The 27,470-nt window shown below is 42.9% G+C and overlaps 2 protein-coding genes and 1 long non-coding RNA gene across 6 annotated transcripts in view; 1 reads left to right on the top strand and 2 right to left on the bottom strand.

The window, feature by feature from the left end:
* The window catches only part of LOC145443195 (uncharacterized), a 351,124-nt gene that overhangs the window by 268,909 nt on the left and 54,745 nt on the right, over positions 1–27,470 (bottom strand). The window lies entirely within an intron of this gene.
* Positions 130–1,823, top strand: LOC145443205 (uncharacterized). Its single transcript, XR_013916336.1, has 3 exons — positions 130–472; positions 733–985; positions 1,355–1,823. It is a non-coding gene; the product is annotated as an uncharacterized LOC145443205 (long non-coding RNA).
* On the bottom strand, positions 18,555–20,901 carry LOC145443201 (uncharacterized). Of its 2 annotated transcripts, XM_080321194.1 has the most exons (3): positions 20,401–20,901; positions 20,139–20,329; positions 18,555–19,623 (listed from the first exon to the last, which is right to left on the bottom strand). In XM_080321194.1, exons 1-3 carry the CDS (start codon positions 20,409–20,411, stop codon positions 19,295–19,297), a joined length of 531 nt encoding a protein of 176 aa, XP_080177320.1. In that variant the 5' UTR covers positions 20,412–20,901; the 3' UTR covers positions 18,555–19,294. The 2 variants fall into 2 exon arrangements, with proteins under 2 accessions (XP_080177320.1, XP_080177318.1); XM_080321192.1 differs by lacking the exon at positions 20,401–20,901 and having other exon boundaries at positions 20,139–20,391.

Below are 27,470 nucleotides of genomic sequence, written 5' to 3'. Positions count from 1 at the left end.
AGTAGTCATTTATGGAAGAAGATTACGTGCAGCCAACTGGATCACTCGGCAAGCGCCGTTACAGAAGGTTAAAAACTGCCGTCCCGTCCGTTTTTCAATTTAGCACACCGATATCTGAGCTACCATCTGCTAGAACAGAGAAAATGGTTTCTTGGAGAAGTATTTTAACCGTTGATTTGGAGGATGACTGTCAGCACCAGAATATAGCTAGACAAGAGACGGTCGAGACAGGGAATTTTCTTGATTGCGCAAGCGAAAAAAGTAAATGTGATGTAGCTTACAAGGTGCAAGAAGATTCCACCCAGCATACCGGTAATTTCCTATGTTACATTTTTTTCGCAGGTGTATGTAAATTACTCTCTTACCTCTGAGTATGAAGCGACGCTACTTGTGTAAACACTGCACTCCAGACTGCTAAAAAGAAATCTTAGGCCTTGAATGCTGCCTCGCTCCGCTAATCCAGAAACAACAGGTAAACAAAACAATAGTTTTATTGAACTGAACATCAAAAGAATATAACATATAACCAATCCTAACAAAGTAACTTTTTTTGAAAAGAATTTCCTCCAATGATTATAATAGGAGTGTATATATTTCTCTAAGAAGTGTTTATCAAATTTAATATTTTCTGTAAATAAATCTTTGAAAGTGTAAACAGCAAAATAAAATATTTTCTAGTTGTTAATCCAAGTTAGCCTTTATTTGGTAATAATAATTGTGGTTTCTTTTCAGCTCACTTTTCTGATTTTTGATCACAAGAAAGGGGAGTAAATTGATTGAAGCTGCTGTGATATGGCTATGTCGACCATTGTATGGGCATGTCACTTCAACCAGGCCGTCGGGTGAAATTTGCGAATCAGGAGTTGCTCCAAGATATGTAAACTCGGGATTAATAAAGAGTCCACATTGGGCTGCCTCTATGCCGTTTACAGTCGTGAAAGCTTCAATTGCCGTATGTTCGCATGCTCTACCATGAAAATAGCTGGTGAGCATAAACTTTTGGAGGCAAAAATATTCTCACACAGTAACTCAATATTTCTCCTGTTTGTTGACTTTACAACCTCCCCAAATCGTGATGCACTAATTCTCCACTCTCTGTCGTGGTGCCATTCTTTGCATTCTCTCTGTGTCTGCAGTACTGTTGGTTCTTGAATATGTTGCGCTTCCTCATCAGTTATGTATTTAGTTTAGATGGTCAAGTTCATAAATAATAAATATTTGCCTGTCCAGAATTTTTACTGCCATATGCATGTTTAGACGCTTTGTAGTAAAACTGACTATTGTGGCTATCATGAGAGTTCAGATTGTCTGACTATTTCTGTTTGCATTGTGAATTTATCCTTTACTTTTTCAGATTGAGAGACCGAATCAATACCAACATGTTTCAGAGTGATTCTGGGACGTTCGTGATCGTGAAAAAGCTCTGATACCTGTGTATAATTTCTGGGACCGATGAAATGTCTGAAGTTTCTCAGTGCGGGACTCATCAATGAAGAGTCGACCATGCTCCGTGTACTCAGCAACCATGAGGCAAAGTGCTGCCAAATGCTTACAGGACCCTGTAGGTCCTTTTCATCTAGGACACTCACATCCCACATTTAGAATGACTCCATCTCGTGCCATTCTGGCCTTAACATTATAGAGGACATGTCTCTTCATTTCAGCAGCAACAATGCCACTGAAAAAACATCTGTCCCAATGGTCAATGTTGAACATGCCTTCACCTTAAATGCAGAAACCATGGCTTTTCCATTTTCAATAGCTTTTACGTCTCCAACTATCCTTTCCCTTTCGTATCTCATAATAAAATAAGTTTCCACGAGTTTCGTTGTAATTTTTGGTAACAAGTCTGTCTCTGTAAGGCTTTGATAACCATCCTTTGACCATACAAATGGTTGAGCGGTTTCTTAGTTCGCAGATGTTGACTGAGCGGTGGTTTGAAACTGGAAATTGCAGTTTCTATTATATGCGCCGAATCTGAGAATATACAACGATCATGGAAGGATAAGCAGTATGGATGATTTGGAGTTCGGTGTCAGTTTTGTTTAAAATTTCACCATCATTTCAAAACACTATAAGAATGCAATACAATAAAAAGATGGCAAGGCGTCGAAGCGACTTAGAGAACGGTAGTCCTCGAAATCAGACACCCACATGCGCCTTGGCGATGTAAAGAGGGATGCACACTGAATGAAAAGTAGAAGAATCTACTCTACTAAACCTTGAGTCGAGGAGCCGTTACTAAGTATTTTGCAATCTGGTGTGGCAATTGTAATTTAATGAAGTTTTTTCATACATATGAGTCATCATTCAAGACGTAACTTCTGGTGCTGAGCTGCGGGTAGCCGACATTTAGTTGACAATTTCACATTCTCACCTAGTTATCAAATCGGCCTTATTTCCTTTCGTAGAAGCTTTCCAAGGTTTTAGTTAATTTTATAGCGAGCCTAGGGTCCACGTAGAATATGTTGTAGTCATTATTTCCATATAAAATACCCTTACACAATCGAGAAAGTAACCTACAGGTTTCTGATAACGGCAGCGGCATACGTAACAACGGCGGTTACCACCTCAAGTTTGGCGACACCTAGTGGTTTGATGGACCCTATTCACTGTAGTGCGTTTCATTTCTAGTTGGTAAATTAGCACAGTAGTCTCGTGATTCTTGTCGCACAACTAAAGTCGATCTCTATTCTAAGGTGTGAAAACGAATCGCCGTCTACGACGGCCTGTGACAGACTAATTACCAAAATATTACCTTGTGAGCGAAGTTATTGATACAATTGTGCGCGCTTTTGTGAAGAGTTTGATTTCAGAGAAATAAATACAATGAATGTATAAATGTGTATACTTGTGATTCTTGTTGCGACTGTGAACAGCAGACTATTCTGTAGGTGCGAAACAGCGGTACGGAAATTGCGAATATTCCGAACTGAATCTCGGCGTACTATTCAGGTTACGTAGCAATCAACAGACCGCGCGAAAAGACTTAGAACACGTTAGAACACGTTCGGTCATTTGTCACGACTGAACTATGACGTCTTCATGTAGATTGTAGAACCATGTGAGCGATCCCTATACCTGTAACGTTATCATGTCGCGTCTATATCAGCTACATTACCGTTTCGCCGCGGCCATAAAAATAACGATATATTGAAGTCGCATTCACCGTAAACGTTATGATTAACTCGAATCGGTCATATATATTAATTTGGAATATACACATTACCTTAGGACCAATCACGTGACTATTTCATAATCAACATCACATCATGACCGCAGCCCATACCCACTAGAGATGTACAGGATCAGGATTTCGGATTCTAACAGGTCAGGAATCCGGGTGATTTTTTGGCAACAGGATTGGATCCGGATTTCAAATTTTACTGTTTTGCCGGATCCGGATCAGGACAGGATTTTTATTTTGACGAAAACATGATCAGAATCTTGTCAAACATGTTTTGATTCAGAAAAGGTAGAACTTATCTTCTCGTAGTCTATAAATTATATTTCTTACAAGTAAAAGTCTGATAATATATATTTTCCGCGTAGGAAATTTCAGCGGCAGAAACGTCTTGAGCTGCTCTTTTGTCAGATTTTGATGTTGGTTGATATCATTTGTGGTTCTTGTCTAATTCAGAATGTCAGAGATTTTAGAATTGATAGCTCAAAATGACATTATTAAGGCTGACGAAAATACCGTCACAAGGACTAAAAGTGATGCTTGGAGACAGTTCCTATACTTGGTAGGCAAGCGAGATGGGAAATATGCTGGCTATGATTTGTGCTGGCTGCCAGTATCATGTCAAAAAATTCAACTGATGAGCTCGAAGACTATAATAAGAGTCCTTTGAGTGACTCAGATATTGGAGATGGCATCGGCTTAAATGAATCCTAATACAATTGCTAGGTATCCAAATCTCAGTATACTTGCTGTTGGCTGTTGGTAAAATCAATATTAGTATTCCTGTATCAAGTGCATCTATGAGGGTAAAGGGCGTTCATGCAGTATATGTTGAAATACTATTGAGAAAAAAAGATCCTTACTCTCAGCTTACAGCTTAGATGCTTTAGTTGTAGGTAAAAGTGATGGTGAATATGTTTTCAAGTGAGGTCACGCTGATTGTGTCATCATTTCTTTTTTTTTTCTGTCAGTTTGTATGTTAACGATGACCATGTTGCAGTTGTTGAATACAATTTCATTTATCAACTATCTTTTTGCAGTATGTAAACTACTATTATTTTGTACGTTCATCCTGGCTTCAGTTTCTGTTGATGTTTATATTTTTCCAGAAATCGCATATGGTAATATAATATTTGCCGCTACTCATATAGTAATATGGATCATGAAGCAACAGGATTATTTTTGGACTCGGATAATGAAATATGCGATTGCAACAGGATCAGGATTGGATCAGGATTATGATATCATGAAACAGGATTGGATCAGGATCCTAAAAAGCCATGATCCGTACATCTCTAATACCCACAACGTTAGTCAAATCATCAACAGTCAGTCTATACCCGAAAGGTCAAGTCAAATCGTCAACAGTCTATACCCGAAAGGTCACCGTGTCACCGCGCCTATCCCTGAAAAGGTAACCATGCCACCACGGGTTTTCACGCCACCATGCCACCGCAGCCTATAGCTGAAAAGGTCATCATGCCACAACGAATTTTCATGTCACCATACCGCCGCATCCTATACCCGAAAAGGTAACCATGTCGCCGCACCCACAAGACACAATGGCACCATGCGACCGGAGCCTATAGTTATAAGGGTCACCATGCCACAACGAGTTTCACGGCACCATGCCGCCGCATCCATAAGAGCCCCAGGCAGGTCACGACCGATCTATAATACTACTACTACTACTACCAGGTCGCTTTTGGGCGCCGCTGGGCTTTTTTTAGTGAGCTGTTCCTCATTTGCTGTGGGTTCGCTGTTTTGTGTTTCTTCTATTTCTTCCTCAGCTTCAGTGTGGTCTGAAGGAGGGTTTTGAGTTGGCGTTACTTGTGTTGCGGCGTTTTGTTCTTGTTCTGCGATGGCTTCCATGTCTACCTCTAGCATTCTCTTTGTATTTGCATTTTTAGCTTTTGGCTTAAAGAGGTGCGGCATTTTTAGCTTTTGGCTTGAAGAGGTGCGGCAGAGTATGTTGGATGTTTGCTAGCAATGTTCCCTTTAAGCTGCGCGCGTGCGCGGCCGCGCACTGCTGACGAAGTCTCCGCGCACAGAAAAACGTATCCCGCGCACAAGAAAGCCGAAGTGATGACCTTTTTTTCTGTCGTTACGCACTGTTTTCCGAGGGACCGCGCCAGTGAGTTGTTGAGTGTGCGCAGACTCGTGAAAAATTAGAGGGGATATTGAGGGGCAGTATTTGATATTGAAAGCGTGTTGCCTTTGGGGATTATTTAACGCAATTTTTCAGGGAAATAGCCACAAAATGACGACTTTCAGGATTAAACGAACTTTTGCCTTGTCGGAGCACTACGATGCATATGGTAGTAGTGGATGGGAGATGATGAACTAATCTAAAGTCTTATTCACCTCTCCAAACCCAAGATACCCTATACCAGGCCTGAGCAAAGTGCGACCCGCGGGCCAAATTCGGCCAGCGGAGCTATTCTGTACGGCCCGCGAAAGGTTGCTTGAAATTGAAAATATAAAACCTACTTTTTAATGTTGCTGTGTATGGACTAAAACCATAGGATGTATAAATTGAAGCTGAAATTCGTTTACTATCAAGCCCATTCGCTAACATGCCGCGATTACGCAGCCTATACGTACCTCACCTGCCTAATCCAGATTTAAAGTAAAGTCAAAGTAGCAAATTATACCGTTACAATTAAAGTCACAAGAAGTAACCAAACCTTCTTTCAGGGATATCTAGACTGTGCGGCCCGCGAGAGTCTGAAGAAACTTACTAAAATATTGATAAAATGCGTACTAAAAATCGAATTAATGCGGGGACTTGATTAAACTTATTCTTAGTAGGCTATATTTCACCATAATAATTCTAAGGCAGTGGGTCTCAACCTGGGGGACCCGTGCCCCTTGAGGTAATGAAAGCATCTGAAGGGGATCGCGACGCTGAGCTCAACTGAAAAATTTTCTCGCGCTCTGCGCGATTTACTTCCAATTCATAATTATAGCTCTGTATTTTAGTATGAATTTCATATTTACAAATCTCTCATCAATAGTCGTAACCTCCCATGCCACCAAACTATCCGTTAGGTTGGCTATAGCATGCTGGTTGCGTTTTGTGATATGACGATAAGGGGGCGCGAAATCTACACATATATAGTAGAAGCGTGTTTAAAGCTAACATGGTTATGATCCCACCTCTAAAACCTCAGATAGTCGAGTTTCTAGGTCCAGAGGACTTCACCGTTACCAGGCAACAGCTTCAAAGTAAAAAATCTGATATGTGCGCTGATCATTGTATTTCATATTTAATTAAAAGATCTCAAGGTTTTTCAACTGAACAGTATCTAAATTATTTTGGTGATAAAAAATGTGAGAATGATAAAATTGTTCGTGTTTTTGTAAAGAGCTTGATTACAGGTGCCTAATAAACACATTAATTGTATACATCTGTGATTCGTGATATACTTAATACAGTGAGTCAGTTTTGCGCTGAGCGGTTGTATTTGGTTCGTATTGTATACGCTCACGGATTGCTTCTAGACCAACCTGTTCCACGGGAAACAATTCGCGATATAACCACTATAGTGATTCAGTGGACAGGATACCATAGTTATTTGTCCCCGCGGAATATGTAGGTCACTACACATTAAAAACACCTGTTTTCAAAACCGATGGTGGAAAATCAACAATATGCACGATATACAGTGTAATTAGTTCCACGAAATACACAATGCACGTCCATGAAGCACCACAATGACGCTTTTCCGAAGCTCCATAGGCTGATTTTCGACTGCTAGCTAGCTCAAAATGCTGCGTTTCTGGCTTCGAAATGCAACATTCTTGACTTCCGGTATTTTACGCTTCACGAGCGAGCAATTATACCAGGCGCGTATCCAGAGCGCGAAAAAGGGGGGGGGTTTGAGTGAAATAACCTATTATGACGTCATAATTACGATCACTCGTCTACACGCCAAGGCGAATATTTACGATATATTATAGTTCAATAATTAAAAGAGATTTGCGGTGAGTGGGAGATGTACGAATTCGATACAGACAATGCCTGAAATTTCGTGTTTTTACGTTATGATTGAACGAAATTCGTAAATGCTCACATTTAGTCATGAGCCGACTAACGCCGCCGGTCTCCAAGCGCCTAGTTCCGACCAGAGATGCACGATTTTGTTAGGTTTTGACTATATTATGCGCACAGCCGGTAGTATCGCAGCGGACGAACAAGCGCGGAATAGTGCGGTAGCATACACGAGGGCGATCGCGATCGCCACAGAGAGGTGTGGAGTGTACAGCTGCACACGAACGTGTGCATTCGATGGCTTTACTAGCCGCACGGTTGAGCGTGCAGTACGCGCGAAGATAATTAGCCCTTAATTGCAGGCACGCAAGTCGCTCTATTAATACAGAGTACACACTGGGATAATAACTTGAGCGACAGAGGACCTTGTCAGCCGATATCACTACGTTAACTTTACTAATAGGCCTACTCAATTCCCCCGTTCAGCGGCAACATAGGCCTGTATTTGGACGACAGCAAGCCACCTAACAATCGAGAACGTGGATTGCTAGGCTTGTATTTTGAAATGTGAATGTCAATCGTAGGGCAATTCTCGCCGATAATCGCGAAGACAATGTGGATTTGAGAACAGCATTGTCGTACCGGTGCCGCCGTGTCTGCGTCTCGCTGATCAATCAACACGCCGTGCAATTCTTAATTAGGATTTCAAGGCGAGCAGGTGTAGCGAATTCGCGGGCGATGTTCATTGCCGACAACTTTGTCTTTGCAATTACGTATCGGCGGTATCGCGTCGGCCAATTAGATTAGATTTTCCTAAAATGCGTCTCTCGTTTTAGCAAGGCGAGAGAGAAATCGAGGGAAGAAAGTTGTGAACGTCAGCATCTGCCACAGCTGAAATGTAGCTGAACAAGCGCAGAATTCGTACGCAATTAGCGAAATATAACGACCTATTTTATCCTTTCGACTAATTCGGCGAATAATTCCAATATTTTGTAGGGGTTTTAGTCCCCTTAAATAACATTAAGACGCCATATTCGCCTTCTCATACGTAAAAATGAATATGTTGAACTAATAAATTAGCAAATATTAGAGGCTATATTTAACATGAATTTTTAGGATTTTGAAAAGGGGGGGGGGGGGTTCCGACCCCCTAAAACCCCCCCTGGATACGCCACTGAATTATACTACTAACACATCTCACTCGATCAGCTTTACCTGTAAATGTGATTACGTGAGCAGAGACAGGATTAAAATTGATAGCAATATATGCATTTCTCGATGATATTGACCGATTTGATCATGAATTATAGAAAATTTTAGCGCCTCGCGCGTTTAGTTGGAACGCCCACTAAACGAAGACCAGACACAGATGATTAGTAGCGGGGGAAAGCGTGCAGCCCGAGGGGGGTCTGGGGGGCGAAGCCCCCCAGAAGTTCGGTTTATCACCCTATGGGGGGCCTGGTTGCGCACTGTTGTCCAAGGGCCTGCGCAGTGAGTTGGCGTATTTGCGCAGACTCGTGAAAAATTAGAGGGAACATTGTTTGCTAGTACATCGTTCTGTGGACATTCATTCTTTCTGTGCCCGTATTGCTTGCACACGATGCAGGCTGTCTGGTTCGGACAGTCTTTTGCATTGTGTCCCGGCAATAGGCACCTATAGCATACCTCATTCTCTATTTCTTGGAGTAGATATATGCCTTGCATGGTGCTTCACCAAGGTATAGGAAAGGTGGGATTCTTCCCGGTTTGTAGTCCTCTATCCAGACCTGTCTGTATCCGTTGTGGATGTTTGTGGCTCTATGGTAAATCATCTTGATTTCTTTGATGTTTCCACAATCGAGTCTTCCTAGTGTGGCATCCCTGGGTTTCTAGAATGTTCTATATTTACCGTTTAGAAATTACGTTGCGCGTGGTATGGCTGGAGACCGCGTGTTGACTGAGTTGGTGAGAGAGTTGGCTGAGAGCGTGGCTGAAGCTGGATGTGAGTGAGAATGTCTCTGTGTTTGGTAGCGTGAAGTATGAGTAGTCGGGAACAGCAGCATGAAGTAGTTGTAGTATTAGACAGCTAGGGTGTGAAGTAGCAGGTAGTTGGCATTGTATTTATAGGCTTGAGGTGGATATGTATCCTGTCGGAATCTATGTTCAGATAGATCGACTGGGGCATGGAAAGATCACGGACGATGCTGCGCTAGCATCTGGGGAGTGATATTGTCCCGTAGTTAGTCCCTCGCCTGTAGATGGAAACGCCGCTGCTGGTGTAGGTTCAGGGTTAGCTGTCGGAATACGGTTTGTGTGAACTTGTGTGTGTGTAGGCCTGTGTCTCGTATTGTTAGGTCGTCTGTGTACGTTATCAGTTTGTATGTATCGCTGAGTATATTGTGTAATATGAGTCTAGTGTGGAACGTCGTTTTGAGTACTGTGTCGTGGAATATAATCTTATTATAACCGTATGGACTGGTGTCACTGTGTTAGGCGTTTCGTGGCCCGAGCGAGCAGCAGGCGGCGAACGCAGAGAGACGAGGTCCGGAGCCCAGGAACACACCGGCTTCCCTGTTAGGTACGTGACGCCGTATCAGGGTCGCTACAATTTGGCGAGCACGCCAGGACCTTGTTTATCTTTGCGATTGCCTATGCTGTGTATATGTCGATTTTCGTGTATCGGTATATGGAAGATGAAGCATTTTGTATGAACGTTTGGAATAGCTGTGTTGTTGTGTCGCGGTTACCGAGTGTTCGGTGGATTCGTTATGACGTGAACAATGGGAACGAGCGCTCGTATACGGGTTTGGCTACGGAGCCTGGACTGATATATTGAATGGATTGGTTATGGAAAATTGTAACCGGCAGCTGGAATAGTTTTGCACTTGAAGATGCGACTGAGCCTCGGGGTTATGTGCTGGCAGAGTAACAGTATGGAGGCGGATGGCTGAGGAAAACTGGGCAATTGACGTTGATTGCGGAAGCTTCAATAAATGTGTAAGCGGGTCAGGAAGAGCATCGGGTCGCAGCTGGTATCCCTGGCGTGGGCAGTGATAGTGTGGAAGCGCAGGGTGGGCGCAGGCACTGAGGCGACAAGTTCGTCGGCGGCAGAGAATCGGGCGTCTCATTCCGGGAAGTGTCATTAGTTGACGGTGGAATCGCATTCGACCGAGGGCAGCTTGGACGGTGGATACGAAGAGCTGCGGAATGCTGTTGGAACTTGTGCGACGGACTTTGATGTCGGAGAGCAGGCTGCGAGGCCAACCGTACTCAGGTTATTTCAAGTTGTTTGTGGACTTGAGCGTACTGTTCTGGAATGAAGCTATTGGTGGTTTCGATTTTGTTTGAGAAAATCTCAATCAAAATAGGCCGGGGTAGTGTGGCATCCCGGGGTTTCTAGAATGTTCTATATTTACCGTTTAGAAATTACGTTGCGCGTGGTATGGCTGGAGACCGCGTGTTGACTGAGTTGGTGAGAGAGTTGGCTGAGAGCGTGGCTTGAGCTGGATGTGAGTGAGAATGTCTCTGTGTTTGGTAGCGTGAAGTATGAGTAGTCGGGAACAGCAGCATGAAGTAGTTGTAGTATTAGACAGCTAGGGTGTGAAGTAGCAGGTAGTTGGCATTGTATTTATAGGCTTGAGGTGGATATGTATCCTGTCGGAATCTATGTTCAGATAGATTGACTGGGGCATGGAAAGATCACGGACGATGCTGCGCTAGCATCTGGGGAGTGATATCTTCCCGTAGTTAGTCCCTCGCCTGTAGATGGAAACGCCGCTGCTGGTGTAGGTTCAGGGTTAGCTGTCGGAATACGGTGTGTGTGTAGGCCTGTGTCTCGTATTGTTAGGTCGTCTGTGTGCGTTATCAGTATGTATGTATCGCTGTGTATATTGTGTAATATGAGTCTAGTGTGAAGCGCTGTTTTGAGTACTGTGTCGTGGAAAATAATCTTATTATAACCGTATGGACTGGTGTACTGTGTGAGGCGTTTCGTGTATTCGAGCGCTAAGCAGGCGGCGATCGCAGAGAGACGAGGTCCGGAGCCCAGGAACACACCGGCTTCCCTGTTAGGTACGTGACGCCGTATCAGGGTCGCTACACTAGTTTATTTCTTACTTCACTTTCTTTCCTCTACCTCGGTAGGTACCGCTCGTATGTTAACTTTCACTACTGGCTTCCTCGGGTTTGCAAGGAATATCATGCCACTTTCTGTCTCTATTCCGCTTTCGGTTTGTTTCAAGAAGTGCTGTGCCCGATTTGAAATATAGAAATGATGTGTTCCTTGTCTTTCTTCAAGGTTGGATGTGATATGATTGCATCGATCACTGTTGATGCTTGTATGTGTGTGGGTACAAGTAGATCGGGCGACCTAGGCCTTGTACCATACGTGATCCTGTTTGTATTTTCATTTCTAATGGCATTTGCGTATGCCATGTTGTCGATTGATTAGCTAGGGTAGTTATCCCTGCTAATATGAGGCTCTTTAGCCTAAGTGGAGGCTGACGTCAACTACAGTCTAGCTCAGGGGCGGGCAACTTCTCCAAGTCGGCGGGCCAGATATAGGAAAATTAAGTACGTAGCGGGCCGGATTGCTGAATCGTTACATTATTCGCCCATTTATCCACGTATACAAGGAAGAAATCGTGTTTAATGAATGTATTTTACCGACAGCAATGCAACTTCAAAGCCATTTCTCGCCAATAATGACGAAGACAATGTGGATTTGAGAACAGCACTCTCATACAGCAGGGGTGGCCAATCTTTTTGCCAGTCACGGCCGCATTTCGACTACTCATGTAGCCTACGGCCGCATTCCAGGGAATAGTCGTAATGAACTAGCAGGACGCCAAATACTCATGTTAAAGTGCCTATGTCCATTTCCGGCGAACTCCGTACTAATCTATTAAATAATGTAGGCTGTTCATAGTCGCGCCAAGCGCGAAAATTTTTTCAGATTCATTCATGAATTTCGTCATGAAAATTAGTAGTTCTACATATTAATTCTCATCCCATGTGATCAGATTCACCGGTTGAGTTGGTGGAGGGTCGGTCAGGGCAGGCCAATTCTTATTAGTCACTTTGTTGCATGCTGCTCTTTGCATGTCTTGACCTCCCGTCAGGATTGTCGGTATAGTGAGGAGAACACGATTCCGAGTTGGTATTTCTATATGTGGCGCATCTGTTCGTAACTGTACTGTGGGGCTCTGATTGCAAAGTGCCCAACTATATTAAAATCGAAAAATAAAGTCGCATTGAATCGCGCGCTGCGCGAAAAACCTTTCAAGATAATTTAAAAGTTTCAAGAAATCGGGAGTCAATCCGTAAATTCAAATTCCACGTCGACGGCCGCCAACACCTACTAATTAAATTACGTGTCCACGGCCGCACAAATTTACTTCTACGGCCGCAGGTTGGCCACCCCTGTCATACAGGTACCACCCCTGTCATACAGGCAGGTACCACCATGTCTGCTTCTCTCTGATCAATCAACACACGGTGCAATCCTTCATCAAGATTTCCAGGCGTTCAATAAGCCGGGTACCCCAAATTTACCAAGATATCAATGCATTAGGATTAAGTAGGTGACGAGATAGCGTGGTTGTTAGACTGTGCGGCCTGTCTATCTCGATATTGAATTCATGCGGGCCGCGGCCTCGAAATTTGAAATTGGCACGCGACCCGTTTTCAGTTGGCGACGCCTGGCATAATCGGTGTCTTAGAAAAGTCTATAAGTGTGCGCCGTGCTACAAGTCGACGGTTACGGAATCAAAAATAAGAAATATCGGCCTGGTGTAAATGACCATTGTCGTCGACAAACACCATTATTACCACAAATGACATTAGGGTTCAGTACATCGTAAATGCCGATAATGCAAGTCTTCTCGCTTCGACGAACTCACGCGTAAGCTCCACCCTCGCTCGCTGTGCATATACCTGTGTATAAAAAACATACAATCACTAAAATGTATGTGAGCAAGTAGTGGGGAATCTCGGAAGACGGGGGCCGGCGGGCCACATTATCATGTAAGACGAAAAACTGTCCGCGGGCCGGACAAAATCCCTTCGCGGGCCGGATCCGGCCCGCGGGCCGTATGTTGCCCACCCCTGGTCTAGCTGTATGTAGACCAAGTCCACTGTTTGTAAGCGCGCAGCTTGTACACCTGCTGCAGTAGGTTTCCTGCAAGGTTTTCTACGTCTTTAAGCTGCTTTAACGTGTCTGTTCAAAGCGTTTTTAGAGGCGTTTCTGCGCGCTTTCTACGAACCGATACTGTGGTTTCGGTTACGCTAGACCAGTGGTTCCCAACCTTTTTCGACTCATCGCCCCCTTTTCAAGCTCCACACCGATCATCGCCCCCCAAATATTGGAAACCGAAAATGGGCACAAAAACTGTAATCAGTGACAAGCTGACTAAAAAAAAGGTCAACTTTCCGGCTCGACCTCGAAATTACACTTTTTCGGCTAAATTTTATTGAGTTGACTAAAAAAAGGTCATTTCTCCGACTTGACTCCAAAAGGACCGTAACAGCACTTCGTCAGGCTCCCAAAATGTTGGTCTTGGGCCCCCCATAGGGTGATAAACTAAACTTCTGGGGGTCTTCGCCTCTCAGACCCCCTCCCCTGATACCTCTTTACCGCTACTTCTCAGCAAAAGCCGTTGGACTCTTTACCTAGGTGGCTTTATTCGCGGTAACCGCGCGAATTTTTTTTATCATTCATGATTAAATCAGTCAATATGATCGGAAATAGCATATATATTGCTGTCCATTTTTTATCCTCTCACTGCCCATGTATTCAGATTTACCATAGAGCTGACTGAATTGTCTTGGAAAATGTAGGGCCTGTAAATAATAATGAAACATATTATTAGGGCGGACACTTGGGCATAATGACTTCGTTACCTGTCTGCTATGTCAAAAGATATTGAAATCGCCTATGCGTACTAAACTAAAAGACGAATACGATTTCAAATTGGTATTTCTGCACTGGCAAATAATTTTTCCTTGCAGGATGGCATTTTTCTTGTAGGAACATTTGGCCCAGCCATTTCAGCGCCTATGGACAATTAAACATATTTATATCGAAGTCGGTCAGTATAAGTGCAGTCGTTTTCCGCCAAGGTTTTTTTCGTCCTGGCACACTTTTCGGAGTCGCATGTTACATGGCCTGAAACTTCATATGTCTTGCTGCGTCACGGCCTGGTAATGGCTGAAGCCGATATGCCTATTTCTAAAACTCATGCGTATTATTTCTTCGGGGAAGGGTATAAAATAAGCAAGAAATTTATCACCATGAAATCGCGCGCAGCGCGAAAATTTTTTGAAAAAATTGCATAAATTTCCAAAATAATACTCTAGTCCAGGGGTCGCCAACTCAAAACGGGTCGCGGGCCACTTTTCAAAATTCCTGGAGGCCGCGGGCCGCAAGATTTCAATATCGAGATTCAAATAGGCAACGCAGTTTAACAACCACGTTTCATAACTCTACGTTAGTACAATTCTGTGCCCTCTAAAATGGGCGACGGACATGGTCACCACAAAAAAAAATATAGTTTATTGTAGAAACAAAAATACAACAAAAAATATGATCATCAAATTCATTCTATTTTGAACTGTGAGCTGCGCACGATACCTGGCAACACTCTGTAGCAACTATAACAGGGGTGACCAACCTTTTTGCTATTCACGGCCGCCTTTCGATGACGCATGTAGCTTGCGGCCGCATAATGAACTAACTGGGGCCAAATACCCACGTTAAATTGTCCATGTCCAATGGCAATTGGCGGTATACTCCGGAGTAATCTATTTACTGATATTGGTTTACTATGCGCACCGAAATCGCGAGTATAGTATCGTTATAAAGAGCCATAGGGATTAGTTCTGTAGTCGCGCCAAGCGATAATTTTTTTTCATTTTCATTAGTGAATTTTGTCAATAAATATTAGCATAGTTTGACATATTACATATCAAATCATATCATATCATATTTTACATATCAAATATTTATCCTTTCTCGGCGAATGTGATCAGATCCACCGGTAGAGTTGATGCAGGGGGTATATTGGAAAACTTAGGGAAGTTATTAATGCTGTGGTGCATCTTTGGGTGTGCCAATTGTTATTACTCCCCTTTGTTGCATGCAGTTATTTCTTGACCTCCGATCAGATTTGTCGGTATAGTGGAGATATAGCCTATTAGATTCACCCAGATGCAGGCCTACCCGAAAAAATTTCATTCATGATGAGGAGAACACGATTAAAAAATGTATTTCATGATGGGGCGCATGCATCATTTTCCTCTGCTGTTTGCATCTGTACTGTGGGACTCAAATTACAAAGGACACTCCTATGTTAAAATCGAAAGTTAACACGCATTAAACCGCGCTTAGCGCGAAGAAAATTTCAAGAAGCATTCAAACCTCTCATTAATTAGGAAGTCAATTTGCAACTTCAATTAGCATATTGACGGCCGCCAACACATCTTCATTGAATTAAGTGTCGACGGCCGCATACTTTTCCTTCTAATGCCGCAGATTGGCCACCCCTGGATCAGAGAATCGATATTGGGGTTAGTTAGACACGGTAACGCTACTAGCAGTCAAAACTATCGCCTCGTAAAGCATGGTCTTTTGGAGAGCCCGAAATCGTTTTTCAAGCGCCTCAGTCTCGGCAATGGTGGGCCATTGCACGTCTAGGCAATATGCCCATTCATATCAGCAAATTCTTCCTCCACGGAATGATATTACCATGTCGAAACCGTATCAGATAGCGAGGAATAGTGATATTGGGAATAGTAGAATGGCTTACTTTGAACACCAACAACAATATGTTCAAACTGAAATCAATTTCAGCATTTCAAAAGGCTTTAGTAAGCGTTATACCGAAATTTCTCCAGATCAGGTCGCGGGCCGCAAAATATGACCTCGCGGGCCTCGTGTTGGTGACCCCTGCTCTAGTCCATTATGTATGTTAATTCTAGAGCCCGACCGATTATCGGCTGGCCGATAATATCGAGTCGATATCACGCTTGGAGCGAAATATCGGTATCGGCCGTTGAAGGTAAAAAATATCGGCCATTTTCGTGACGTCACATGGTGGCAGGGAGTCAGAGAAGTCGATAGAAGACGTGAGGACGGTAAATTATTTAAAAAAAATGGCCAAGCTGCATGTGCATACTCCATACAGGCAGTAGGCGTGCGTATCTGAAAAATATTATGGATTACTAACCACCATTATGCCCCACTGATTTTGTGGGAATCCCCCTGCAGTAATCGATCACCAAAGACAGAGAGCAGCTGGGTGGATAGTTGTCTGCAGAAGATTTCAATCAGTAAGAGAAATGAGAACATCAATGATGCTGGACTGACCCTCGTGATGATAGAGAAAAGCGTCTCGTCGAAACATTTATCGGAAGATAGTGCTATTGGTTCGGTACCAACAGAGCTACCAGTAATGTATGAAGTCGTCTGACTGAGGCCTTCGGGGCCACCATGATAGGAATATGCGAGCATAGAGGGCAAGAAAATCAAGCAAACGTGGAGTAAAGCCAATATTTGATACGAAAACTTTTAATTCCATGATGACATAGGCCAATTCTGAGCGTAAAATATTGATCAATTGATTGTTTGAATGCTGGTCATGATCAAGGCCCAAGGGGGATGGGTGAAGCAGTTGCAGACGTGGACAATTTCAGTTGTTTTGCACATTCTCTTCAGCTATTTGTTAATGATGTGCCGAAGGCTCCAGGTGCACTGCCAGAAGAATATCAATATTAATATCAATATTTGGTGAAACCATTGAAGGAAAGATCTCCTGTAAGGGAGCGGTGGAACCGAAATGAAGAAAGATTTCCAATTCTTGCTGTGCCACTAACTATGGTACCAAGTGAAAGACTGCTCACTATGTTTAGTACTATATACATCATTTATGGAAGACCACAGAAGTTCATTCCTTGGAGAAAGAGCCGAGAAATTGTGCTTCGTGAACTGTCATCTGCAACTGCTGGATTGGTGATTTTGATATATTTTTATAGCCCCTAGATCATTTATTTCATGTTCAAGCATATCAATGGCTGTAAAGCTGTTGAAATAAATGCTCTTGAGTTGTTAAAATTGGGCCTTGAGCTAGATTCAATATCGGCTGAATATATCGGGGTTATCGGTGGAGGTACTGGATATCGGTCTTATCGGTATCGGCTCAAAAATCCAATATCGGTCGGGACGAAAAAATTTTGGTCCCCATTTCAGCTCTTCCCCTCCCAATTAGGGGGTTCGTGGTGCGGCAGTTGCGGTCCTGGGCCCGTATTCAAAGAGACGCCTCGAACTCAAACTCAAGGCTTGCTCGACGGAGTAAAGGCGGAGTTCAACTCCATTGGAGTAGCTCCTTGGTATTCAAAGACATTTTCTAGCTTTGCTCAGTTTCGAGTCTTACTCGACACGTCTGGCATCATTCGCAACTGTGCGCTGTGCGCTCGCTCGGTATGAACTGTTAAGATGCCGGGTTGGAATCCAGGTACGTTTAGCGTAATATATTTGGTGTGCAGTATCACACCGTGAGGACAGTTAGTAGAATCTTTGGTGTGCACGAGACACCGATTCCATATTGGCAGATAGGTATACGGTACGTGTTTCATTCCTTCCAGATAAAATAGCTATTGACATAGATATGTTAGAATATTACATGCAAGTGAATGGAAACAGGCTGCAGCAAGTACGGAAGTACCTTACAGATTTTGATAATCCAGTGGAATACATCACTGAGGAACTGTGTTCTGATCGCTATAGGCTTACGAAAGCCGGTGGTATTGGATTATGGAGATCCTACATGACCTTACCAGCCCATCCAACAAAGGCCAACCCTGCCCCCGTTGTTGAAGTTCCTTGTTTTGCGCTTTTACGCCACAGGAAGCTTTCAAGTTGTTGTTGGGGTGGAACATGTCTCCCAGCTCACCGTTGGTTGGTGGATTGGTGAAGCTGGACAGTATTGCCATAGCTCATAAAAGCTCAGCTTCAGCATACATCAAATTCCCACAAGGTGAAGTCGCAGCCAATGAGGCCACACGATTTTACGACAAACAGCTGCTGAACAAGGTTCTAATATCCTCCAGAACAACTATAGAGGACTTTTGGAGTGTGGAAGAGGGTGTTCCCCTGCTTATCACTGGGTCTACGGCGACACATCTATGACTGTAGGGCCGTGTTATACAACTATGCCACAAAGCACAGGTAATATATTTCTTGATTTTTTTAATATTAAGCGCTTAACTCCCTTCAAATTTAGGTGCATCATCAACAATGAAACTGATGTCCGTGTCATCCCACAAGAAGTTGTAGAGGCACCGAGAGATGTACTAGGCTCCCTGACAGGCCTAGCTCAGAGACGACGCATCGTAGAAACCCACTTTACGAATGAAATTTAATTTGTTATCACAAATAAAGAAACTGCGGTATCACTTGTATGGAACCGAACGAAATGGTACAGTGTAGAAAGAAAAGAAGTGGAACAGTAACTATCAATAATCCACGGTTACATGAGCATAGCGAAAAAAGCATAAATATCACGGTGCAGTGTTGCAAGTCATGGCTTATGCAGTTAAACGGGCATAGCAAAAGAAACGTATTGATGTCACGGTGCTGCAATTAGAGGCATAGTAACTATCAATAATGCACGGTTAAATGGGTATGACACAAGAGAAGCATTCATGTCACATTGCTGCAAGTACAAGCATAGTAACTATCAATATTTCACAGTTAAATGGGTATGGCACAAGGAAAGCATTCATGTCACATTGCTGCAAGTACAAGCATAGTAACTATCAATATTCCACAGTTAAATGGGTATGGCACAAGGAAAGCATTCATGTCACATTGCTGCAAGTACAAGCATAGTAACTATCAATATTCCACAGTTAAATGGGTATGGCACAAGGAAAGCATTCGTGTCACATTGCTGCAAGTACAAGCATAGTAACTATCAACATTTCACAGTTAAATGGGTATGGCACAAGGAAAGCCTTCATGTCACATTGCTGCAAGTACAAGCATAGTAACATCAATAATGCGCAGGTAAATGCGAATAGCACAAAAAAATATTTGCATCACGGTGCTGCAAGCAGAAGCAATGAATCTTAATTGAAAGCTTTTATAAAGTAGGTAGACCAGTTTCTAGTGGGTCTGGTGAAGGCAAGCCTTCAAGCTTTTGCCTTGCATCTGCTATCAACAGCTGCTTGGTCACAAGTAATGACTGCAGATCAGTAACGGACTGCTGCTTCTCTACTAAGAGCCTTTGCTGTTGCAAGCAGTCAATTTCCAATTTAATCTTTTCCACTTTCAGCTCATGCTCCAAGAACATGGCATCCGATATGAAGTTGTTAACTTCAGCTCTTTTTGGTTTCTTTCTTGGCATCTCTGTCTTTTCCATTTCTTTCACCACCGGCCTTGAAGCCAGAGTTGCAGTCGTGAAACTTACATCTGAAATTGGGATATATGATATAGAAAGCACTCATTGCAAAACAAATGCGTATAAATTCTAAATAACTTATATATGCTTATAAGCTTTGCTCAGAATGTTAGTCATGTATCTGTATATATTTACACAGATTTTAGTTAACGCTCATTAATAATAAACAATATCGATGTCAACATCACATCGTGGATATGCCCCAGACCCTGATCACCATTGACTGGCTATGGTCCTTATGACTATCAATCAATGCGCAGTGCTAATTCTGGTCAGTGTTAGCTTTCGGGTTTGCGAATATAAGGTTTTACAGTTATTATACGGAGGGATTTTGGAGGTATGGCACAAGTTTGGTATGTACAGGAGTCGCAGCTAAGCGGTAACCCAACACGCATCAAAACCTACATAACCAGAGTCAGCGATGCTCAAATATCAACAGCGAATACCGTTGACTACTAATAGTGGGAATCACTGCTTGATATGGTGCTTTTATCAATGAAGTGTCCATTATTATGGAATACCGTACCTGAAGATGTCGATGCTACGGAAACGTTCACAAACATCACTTGGTCAGAATCAAAATCATTCTGGAGTGGCTCGAATTGTTCCGGTATCATGCTATGGATCATCTGTGACATCTCTGGTACTGCCTTGGTTGGAGGACCTCCGCCAGTTGCAGCCAGGTGGGCACGTTCCTCTGTTATATCTTCTTTCGATCTGTTGAAATGCATACGCTACGCATTAGAACTGGCCTCGGCATATTCCTAGAATTTCATCAAAAATCTTACCTCGCCTTCATGTTATTCCACTATTTTTTAAGCTGCTTGGATGATACCTTTTGAGCATCCGGGAAGGAATTGTATTGAACGGCAAGATCTTCCCATGCAGCATTTTTCCTTTGGATAGAATTTCCATCATTTCTTTTATCCTCAAGTACATCCAGCTTTGCGCTTACAAGAGTCATAAGACGGCTCTTGTCAGCCAAACTAAACCTTAATTTTGACATACTGTAACTGCAACTGGAAAAATGTTTCTGTTGAAATCCAACATTATAGTCTGCTTTACCTGAACATTATCATGCGGCAGACACATCGAGGATACTGCGAAAAAGCATGGCTTTTATGAATACTACCACATCACTGCCATACTTCACAACTACCATTTCATTGATATACAGTACACTATTATACAGCTTATTAAATCCAGATATTACATGAAAATGATTTAACTCTGTGGACTTTACAATGTTCTATACCGGTATAGTTTACCATTAAGATCATAAATCCGATTAATATATGTGCACAGCCCATCATCCCGCAGCATATACTACCAGAAAAGTCAGTGCAAAGCGTTGGAGTAAAGCCTTGAGACTGTCCCCGGCTCGACTCGGAAAACGCGCACTCGACTGCCAAATTCTCAGCTCGCCAGCTACCGCGCATCGTCTCTGAATACCAAACAGCTCGAAGTCGAGCTCGACAGACCGCGAAGTTCGACTCCAGCCGTGCTCAAACTCATTCTTGAGTTGCGTTCTCTGAATACCAATTGTTACGCAATTTTGACGCAAAGTGAGTTTGAGCACTGAGTGAGGTTTCTTGAATACGGGCCCTGGCCTGCAATATAGCCGTTTTAACGCGCCATCGCCCCCTTCGCTATTTTCGCCCCCTAGACCGCCAAATCGCCCCCTGGGGGGCGATATCGCCCACGTTGGGGACCACTGCGCTAGACTATCGTATGATCGCCGTCTAGACAGCGGCGAAGACGTATAGGTAATTAGGCTAAAGATAAGCAGGCAGTCTCTCTGCGTCTCAAGCGAGAGAGGAGAAAAGTAGAGACTTGACTCGAGAGAGAGTCAAGTCTCTAAAGAAAAATACTTAAACGAGAATCGACTCACGAAGACGAGTCAAGTCTCGGAGAGGTAGAAAAAACTCCTTTAAGACCTGACTCACGAAGACGAGTCAGGTCTCAGGAGGGAGAAGGGACGAGTCTGAAGGAGACTCGAAGGTGAGTGTGAATACCCGGCGACGAAAAGGAAGAAATGGAAGGAAGTTTTCTAGTCTAGGTTACCACAAGAAAAATACTAGCTATTACTGTAGGTATCTAGGTACGTTTAGCTATTGCCCCAGCGGCTCCGGTTCGCTCCGTGCATCTGTAACAAGCCGTTTGTTATACTTACGCTGGTGCGACCTTGATACAACCAAATACTCCGGCTCTGTTCCTATTAGGAAAGGATCTCATTCGACATGATCCAACTTCGATTGCCATGCTGAGTGGACACCCCTGGCGGATTCCTCTCTCTATGTTTATCTCCTTTGTTGTTCCCCCGTTTACTAGGATTTTGCTCCGGGCTGATTTGTAGACATTTTTTATGAGACGTCCTAGGTGTTTAGGAAATAGATATATCGCCATGATTTTGTATAGATACTCATGGTGAATCATATCGAAAGCCTTTTCCTGGTCGAGGTTAGCGATTATAAGTTCTTGGTTTTTCGCTTCTGCTATTTCTATGACGGCCTGTGTGTTGCGGAGTATGTCTGTTATGCTTCTGTTTGTTATTGCACATTTTTGGGTGTCGCTGATCAAATTTGGTAGGTTGTGTTTTAGTCTGTTTGCTAATATATACGTTATCAATTTGTATTCGGTGTTTAGAAGTGTGATTGGTCGCCAGTGTTTCAGGTGTTTTGGATGTCCTTTCTTGTATATCATTATCGTGATTCCAGTTTTCCAGGTTTCGCATAAGCCTCCAAAAGTGAAGGTGTTTATTGATTAGTTCTAGTAGGTCGTTTTTTTATTGTGGTCCAGAAGCACGTATAGAATTTCTTCGACAGGCCGTCAGAGCCTGGTGTTTTGCTCCCGTCCATGCTGCATAAGGCGTTTTTTATTTCCGTTGTCTGGATCTTGGTGTTTAGATCCTGTTTCCTCTTGTGTGATGTGAATGCCTTCAATCGCACTGAGGTAGTCTTTCTGTATACGGTGGTCTTCTTGGTTTGTTTTCGCCCACAGCGTTTTGTTAAATAATTCGATTTCTTGTAGGCTCTCTGTGCTGTTTGTGGTCTCCTTTCCGGAGGAGGTTTCTACGGTCGTGATTATTTTACTTTCCTTTCTTTGTTTCAGTTCTTGGTTAGTGTATTTGGTCGGCTATTCGCCTTCTTCAATATCCTTTACCTTACTGAGCCGGCATTGGTGGATGATGTTCTCTTCCTCCATCTGCTTAAGCTCTTTGATTTTGTCCGTTGCGTCGAAGACGTTGTTGCTGTTTCTTTGTATTCGTGTTATTTCATCACGTAGTTTTCTTTCTTTGTTTATTTCCGCCTCTCGTAGTTTTCTTACTTGGTTTATTTCCGCCTTTCTTTTTTAGCGTGCGAAGAGTTGCAGGTGTTCTTTAACTTTTTGCATGTTTGCGCATGGCTAAGATATTTCTCTTATAAGGATCTTCTATCAACTCTTCTCGAGTTGAAAGTTTTTATTACTGAGTATAGTTTTTTGTTTGGATTTCTCCATCTCCATATGTCTCTTATTTTATGGGTTTCTGTGAAGAGTTTCCAGATTTCTGTGAAGAGTTTCCAGATTTTCGCTGCTGGTGTAAGTTGGAACGTTCGGTTGTTTTTCGAGTCAAGACGGTTCGTTACTATATTGAAATCGCCGCAGATTATGGCGCTGTCTGGATGGTTTCCGATGCGCTGCGTTAGTATTTTGAACACATCTGTTTGGTTTCTCCCCACATCAGCCGGTCCATATACGTTGTATATGTGCTTTGACTGGTCATCCTCTTTGTTAGTTTCCTATCTTCTAACATGGTGGTGTTCTCTATGGTATGTCGGTGTTCTCTATGGTATGGTTTTTCTCTAATTCTTTTTACACGAATATCGGGGTTCCTTGGTAGTAATGTTTTTTGTTTCCTATTCTATCTATCCAGTATTGTCCGTCGTCAATATGGTCCGGGATATATATCCAGTTGTTCTGTTGGGCCTATTTGTGGAGGATATTACATCTTTTATTGTTTTTCAATAAGCATTCAAGCTTGTACAAGTGAGCATTAATTCCATTTATGTTCAAGGAGATAATATCAAGAGCCATTTTTGATTGCGGGAAGGGGCAAGGTACTATTTTGGCTTTCTGTTTCTCTTCGCCCGGGTTCGGCTTCGCCAGCATTCGTCTGTTTTTACTTGTCGTTGGCAAAGTTGGGCTACGTGCGTCACTATTTCCTTTATTTGGTGAGCGTTGTGCTGCACTAAAGAATTCGCTTTCCGTGAATCGACTGACCTCGAACCTTTGTTTGGTTATTTCTATCTTTATTTAGTGTGTGTTTTGGCTTTTTACTGCCTTGAGTTTCATCTTGCTGTGTTTAGGTTTCATCCTCGCTTGTGATGATTTGCAGTTCTTCAGTTTCGCTTTCGTGTTGTGAACCTGGTATGATCGTTGTATCAAGTTCGCTTGGTGTTTGTGAATTTTGCTCTAGGTTAAAGTAGTCTTCTACTATTTCGTCCTCTTCTTCTTCTCCTTCATTATCATCTTTTTCTTCCTCTCCTGTTTCCTCAATCTCTGTCTCCTCAATAACAACGAAGAACAAAGCCCAACCTCTGTATCAAAGGATGCAGAGGTTGGGCTTTGTTCTTCGTTGTTATTTTCAGGTTCATGTAGTTCTTCCACGTCCGTTGGTGTGATTTGTTCGTCGACCTTTAGTATTTTCCTCTGATTTGTGACCGTTTGTTTGTATAGGAAGTATACTGTCATGTTAGGGCATTGGCTTGCCGTGTGTCCTCTCTGCTTGCCGTGTGTCCTCTCTGCAAGCATTTAAAGCACGTTTCATTTACCTCATTGTTCGGTGGGTAGACCTTACAGGGTGCTTGTCCCAAGTATATGAAGGGCGGAAGTCTTCCCGGTACGTAATCATCTATTGTTACTTGTCTGTACCCGTTATGGAGGGTAGTACCATTGTGATAGATTAGTTTGACTTCTTGCACCGTGCCGCATTTGTACTGTGCGATTTTGTGTCTTCTTGTTCTTCCACCTCCGTTGGTACGGCTCTGATGTTTATTTGTGCCGCAGGTGGCCTCGGCTTTTGTACGTACATCGTTCCATTTGTCATGTTTATTCCCGTGATTGTTTGATCCAGGAACTCTTCGCGTATCATTTCCACCTGTGCATGTTCGTGGAAGGATATATTGTACGTCGTTCTGCCTATTCGAAAGATGGAGGCGATGTGTTCCCTGTATTGTTTGAGTTTAGGGTGTGTGATAACGGCATCTATCACTTCTGTTGTTTCGCTGTTTGGTGGTGTCGTTATATCCAGTGATCGTGGCCTGTTGCCGTAGGTTATTCGCTGGTTATCGCGTCCTGTTAGAGCGTTTGCATACTATTTTTGCTTTGCTATAGAGCGCAAAGCAAGGCGTTTCCAGACGCTCGAGAAATCGATACTACTGTCTCCGTGTCTCGATAGGCGTAGTCTGCGCGCTCAGACGGCACTGTGAATCGAACGATACTCGTCCGACGGCTGACGTCAGGCGAGTTCACTCGAGTTCAAGAAACCTCACTCGAGTTCAAGAAAGCAGTCTCTCGACGTCTCAAGGGAGAGGCGCGAGAGCGAAGGTAGACTCACCAAGACTAGACTCGAGAGAGAGAGAGCGAAGTCTCGGAGAGGGAGAGCTCGACAACACTTGACTCGAGAGAGAAAGTCAAGACTTGGAGAGAGTTGAGTCTAAAGGAGACTCGAAGATCGTCGACGGCAAAGAGAGTAGAAGGAGGTAAAGTAGAGGTAGCCCAAGTGACTGCTGTCTGCCGGCGAAGATACGGCAGAGCAGCAGTCACAATTTAGCCTTGGAGGTTCTAACCTGGTTACGGCACTAGTTCTTACCTGGTTACGGCACAGGTACAATACGTTAAATCTAATCTTTACGGTAAATCTAAGCTACAATAGCCGAAGCGGCTCAGTCGACGAGTCTTCGAATCTGAAAAAGCAGTTAATACTCACGCTGGCGCGGCCTTAACAGAACCAAATACTCCGGCTCCGGTCCATACTCCGTCCTGCCGTATATATATGGAACAGAAAAATTAAACAATTATTCAGACTGTAGAGAACTACACAAATCTACTCTATCATAATACCCGCGAACTTGACTGCTGGCCCATTCTCCGTATTTTAGTCGCTTAAAATGAAATGACGTAGTATAAGGGTAAATGATTGGCTATATCGATTTATAGTTACCTGATTCCTGCAATGAAACATTTCCATTGTATTTTGTTGACGCGGTGGACGTAAATGCGGTCTCCTCGCAATGGCTAGTTTCTCTGACTATAAACAATCCATAGCAGTGAAAAATCTGGTCCATAGCAGTGACAAATCCGGTCAATTATAACTTGATACAATTTCGTTCAAGTAGGCCTATGTATTTTTATCATTATTTATTATTTCTATCCACTGGTCCGCGTCGTTTCCTTCTTTATATTGCTTGTTGTTTTTAAATTCCCCGATAAGTTTTTCATATCTTGCCAAACATGGCAACTCCAACTCCTGCTTCCGGTCTAGCGAACTCACATTGGAACAAAATCTTCATTGTTAGCGTGTGGATCGAATTCCTCGTTCCACTAGTTGGAGGAAGACACTCGATTTGTGCTTGTGCTTTGGTGTTCGGTGTTCGATCAGACTCCTGTAATACAACAAAACACCTTCGGATTTCTGGCGCGGAAGAAGGATGCCACTGCCACACAAATCCCAAATGATGGAATCCAATTCTTCAATTGTACTGGACAAAAACAATAGACTTATCCAGTACATGACTTTCTTTCAGTACTTACTGATGAAATGCTTTTACACATAAGCGATGCTGCTTTCATGCAATGACTCATATAATTGAGGACAAAAGTAAGATCCATGTCACCTTCATGAGCCGCGCCCGTTACGATCCGACAGACCCGCTCGTAATATTTTAATCTAGTTTCACCACAATAGACGGGCAGCATTGCATTCCACAATGCAAGTGCACCGTCTATCAATACCATTCTAGGATTCAATTTGGGCGGTAGAGCTAATTTGAAACGTCCTAGAAATGTTATTATGCTGTGTGTGGTGTGTGGTGTTTCGAGATGAACACTGTAAAATATCCTTGGTATTTTTGAAGTCTAGGGTAGGTTCTGAATCCCCCTAGCTTGGAATCGTGAAACCGTTTTGCTATTTCGTCAACTAGGTGTTTCTCAAGTCTCCTGCCTTCTAAAGTGTCCTACCTGACTTGTATTACATGAACGGAGTCGGACAAAGAAAAGACTGATCTTTTACCACCTTAATAGCCAGAATATTAGTCGTCAGTATGTAGATTTAAACACGACGTGTATATTAACAAAAATAATGCAACGAAACAGACACAAGACAGTACATAAGAAACATTCAAGTTGAATATTTGGAATTTGGCCTGGCGGCCGACCGTGGGAGTAGGGTTAATGACGTAATAACCAGACTTGGATAACTTCAGATTTTTCAGCTTTTCCCAATTAGATTATAATTACATCTAAAAAATTAGTCCATATTAGATTAAAATTGTAATTTCACAGATAAGATTATAATTATTTGAAGCAGAAATATTTCACAAATCAAATTCGAAATGGAATTAGAGCGAAGAAGGATGTCGCTAAATAGAGTAAAATTAAATTACTGGCATTTTGCCCGAATTTACGTTAATCAGACTAGAATTAATCTAGTTATCCGAGTTTGATAATATGGTGCCATCCTCTCACCTAACACAGTAGTGCCAACAATATTCAACTTTGCACATGTCAGCTGGTTTCGAACACGATTTAACGCAACTAAAATTAATAAATTACCAGGTGGCCGAATTTCGTGCCACAACCCATTTGAATCACTGGTCTT

Source organism: Botryllus schlosseri, chromosome 7, assembly GCF_051294905.1.
Source record: "Botryllus schlosseri isolate E-star chromosome 7, Bs_hap1, whole genome shotgun sequence".
Classification (NCBI taxonomy): Eukaryota; Metazoa; Chordata; class Ascidiacea; order Stolidobranchia; family Styelidae; genus Botryllus; species Botryllus schlosseri.
Note: the sequence above shows the minus strand (reverse complement) of the source record. Positions and strands in the feature narration are given on the sequence as shown.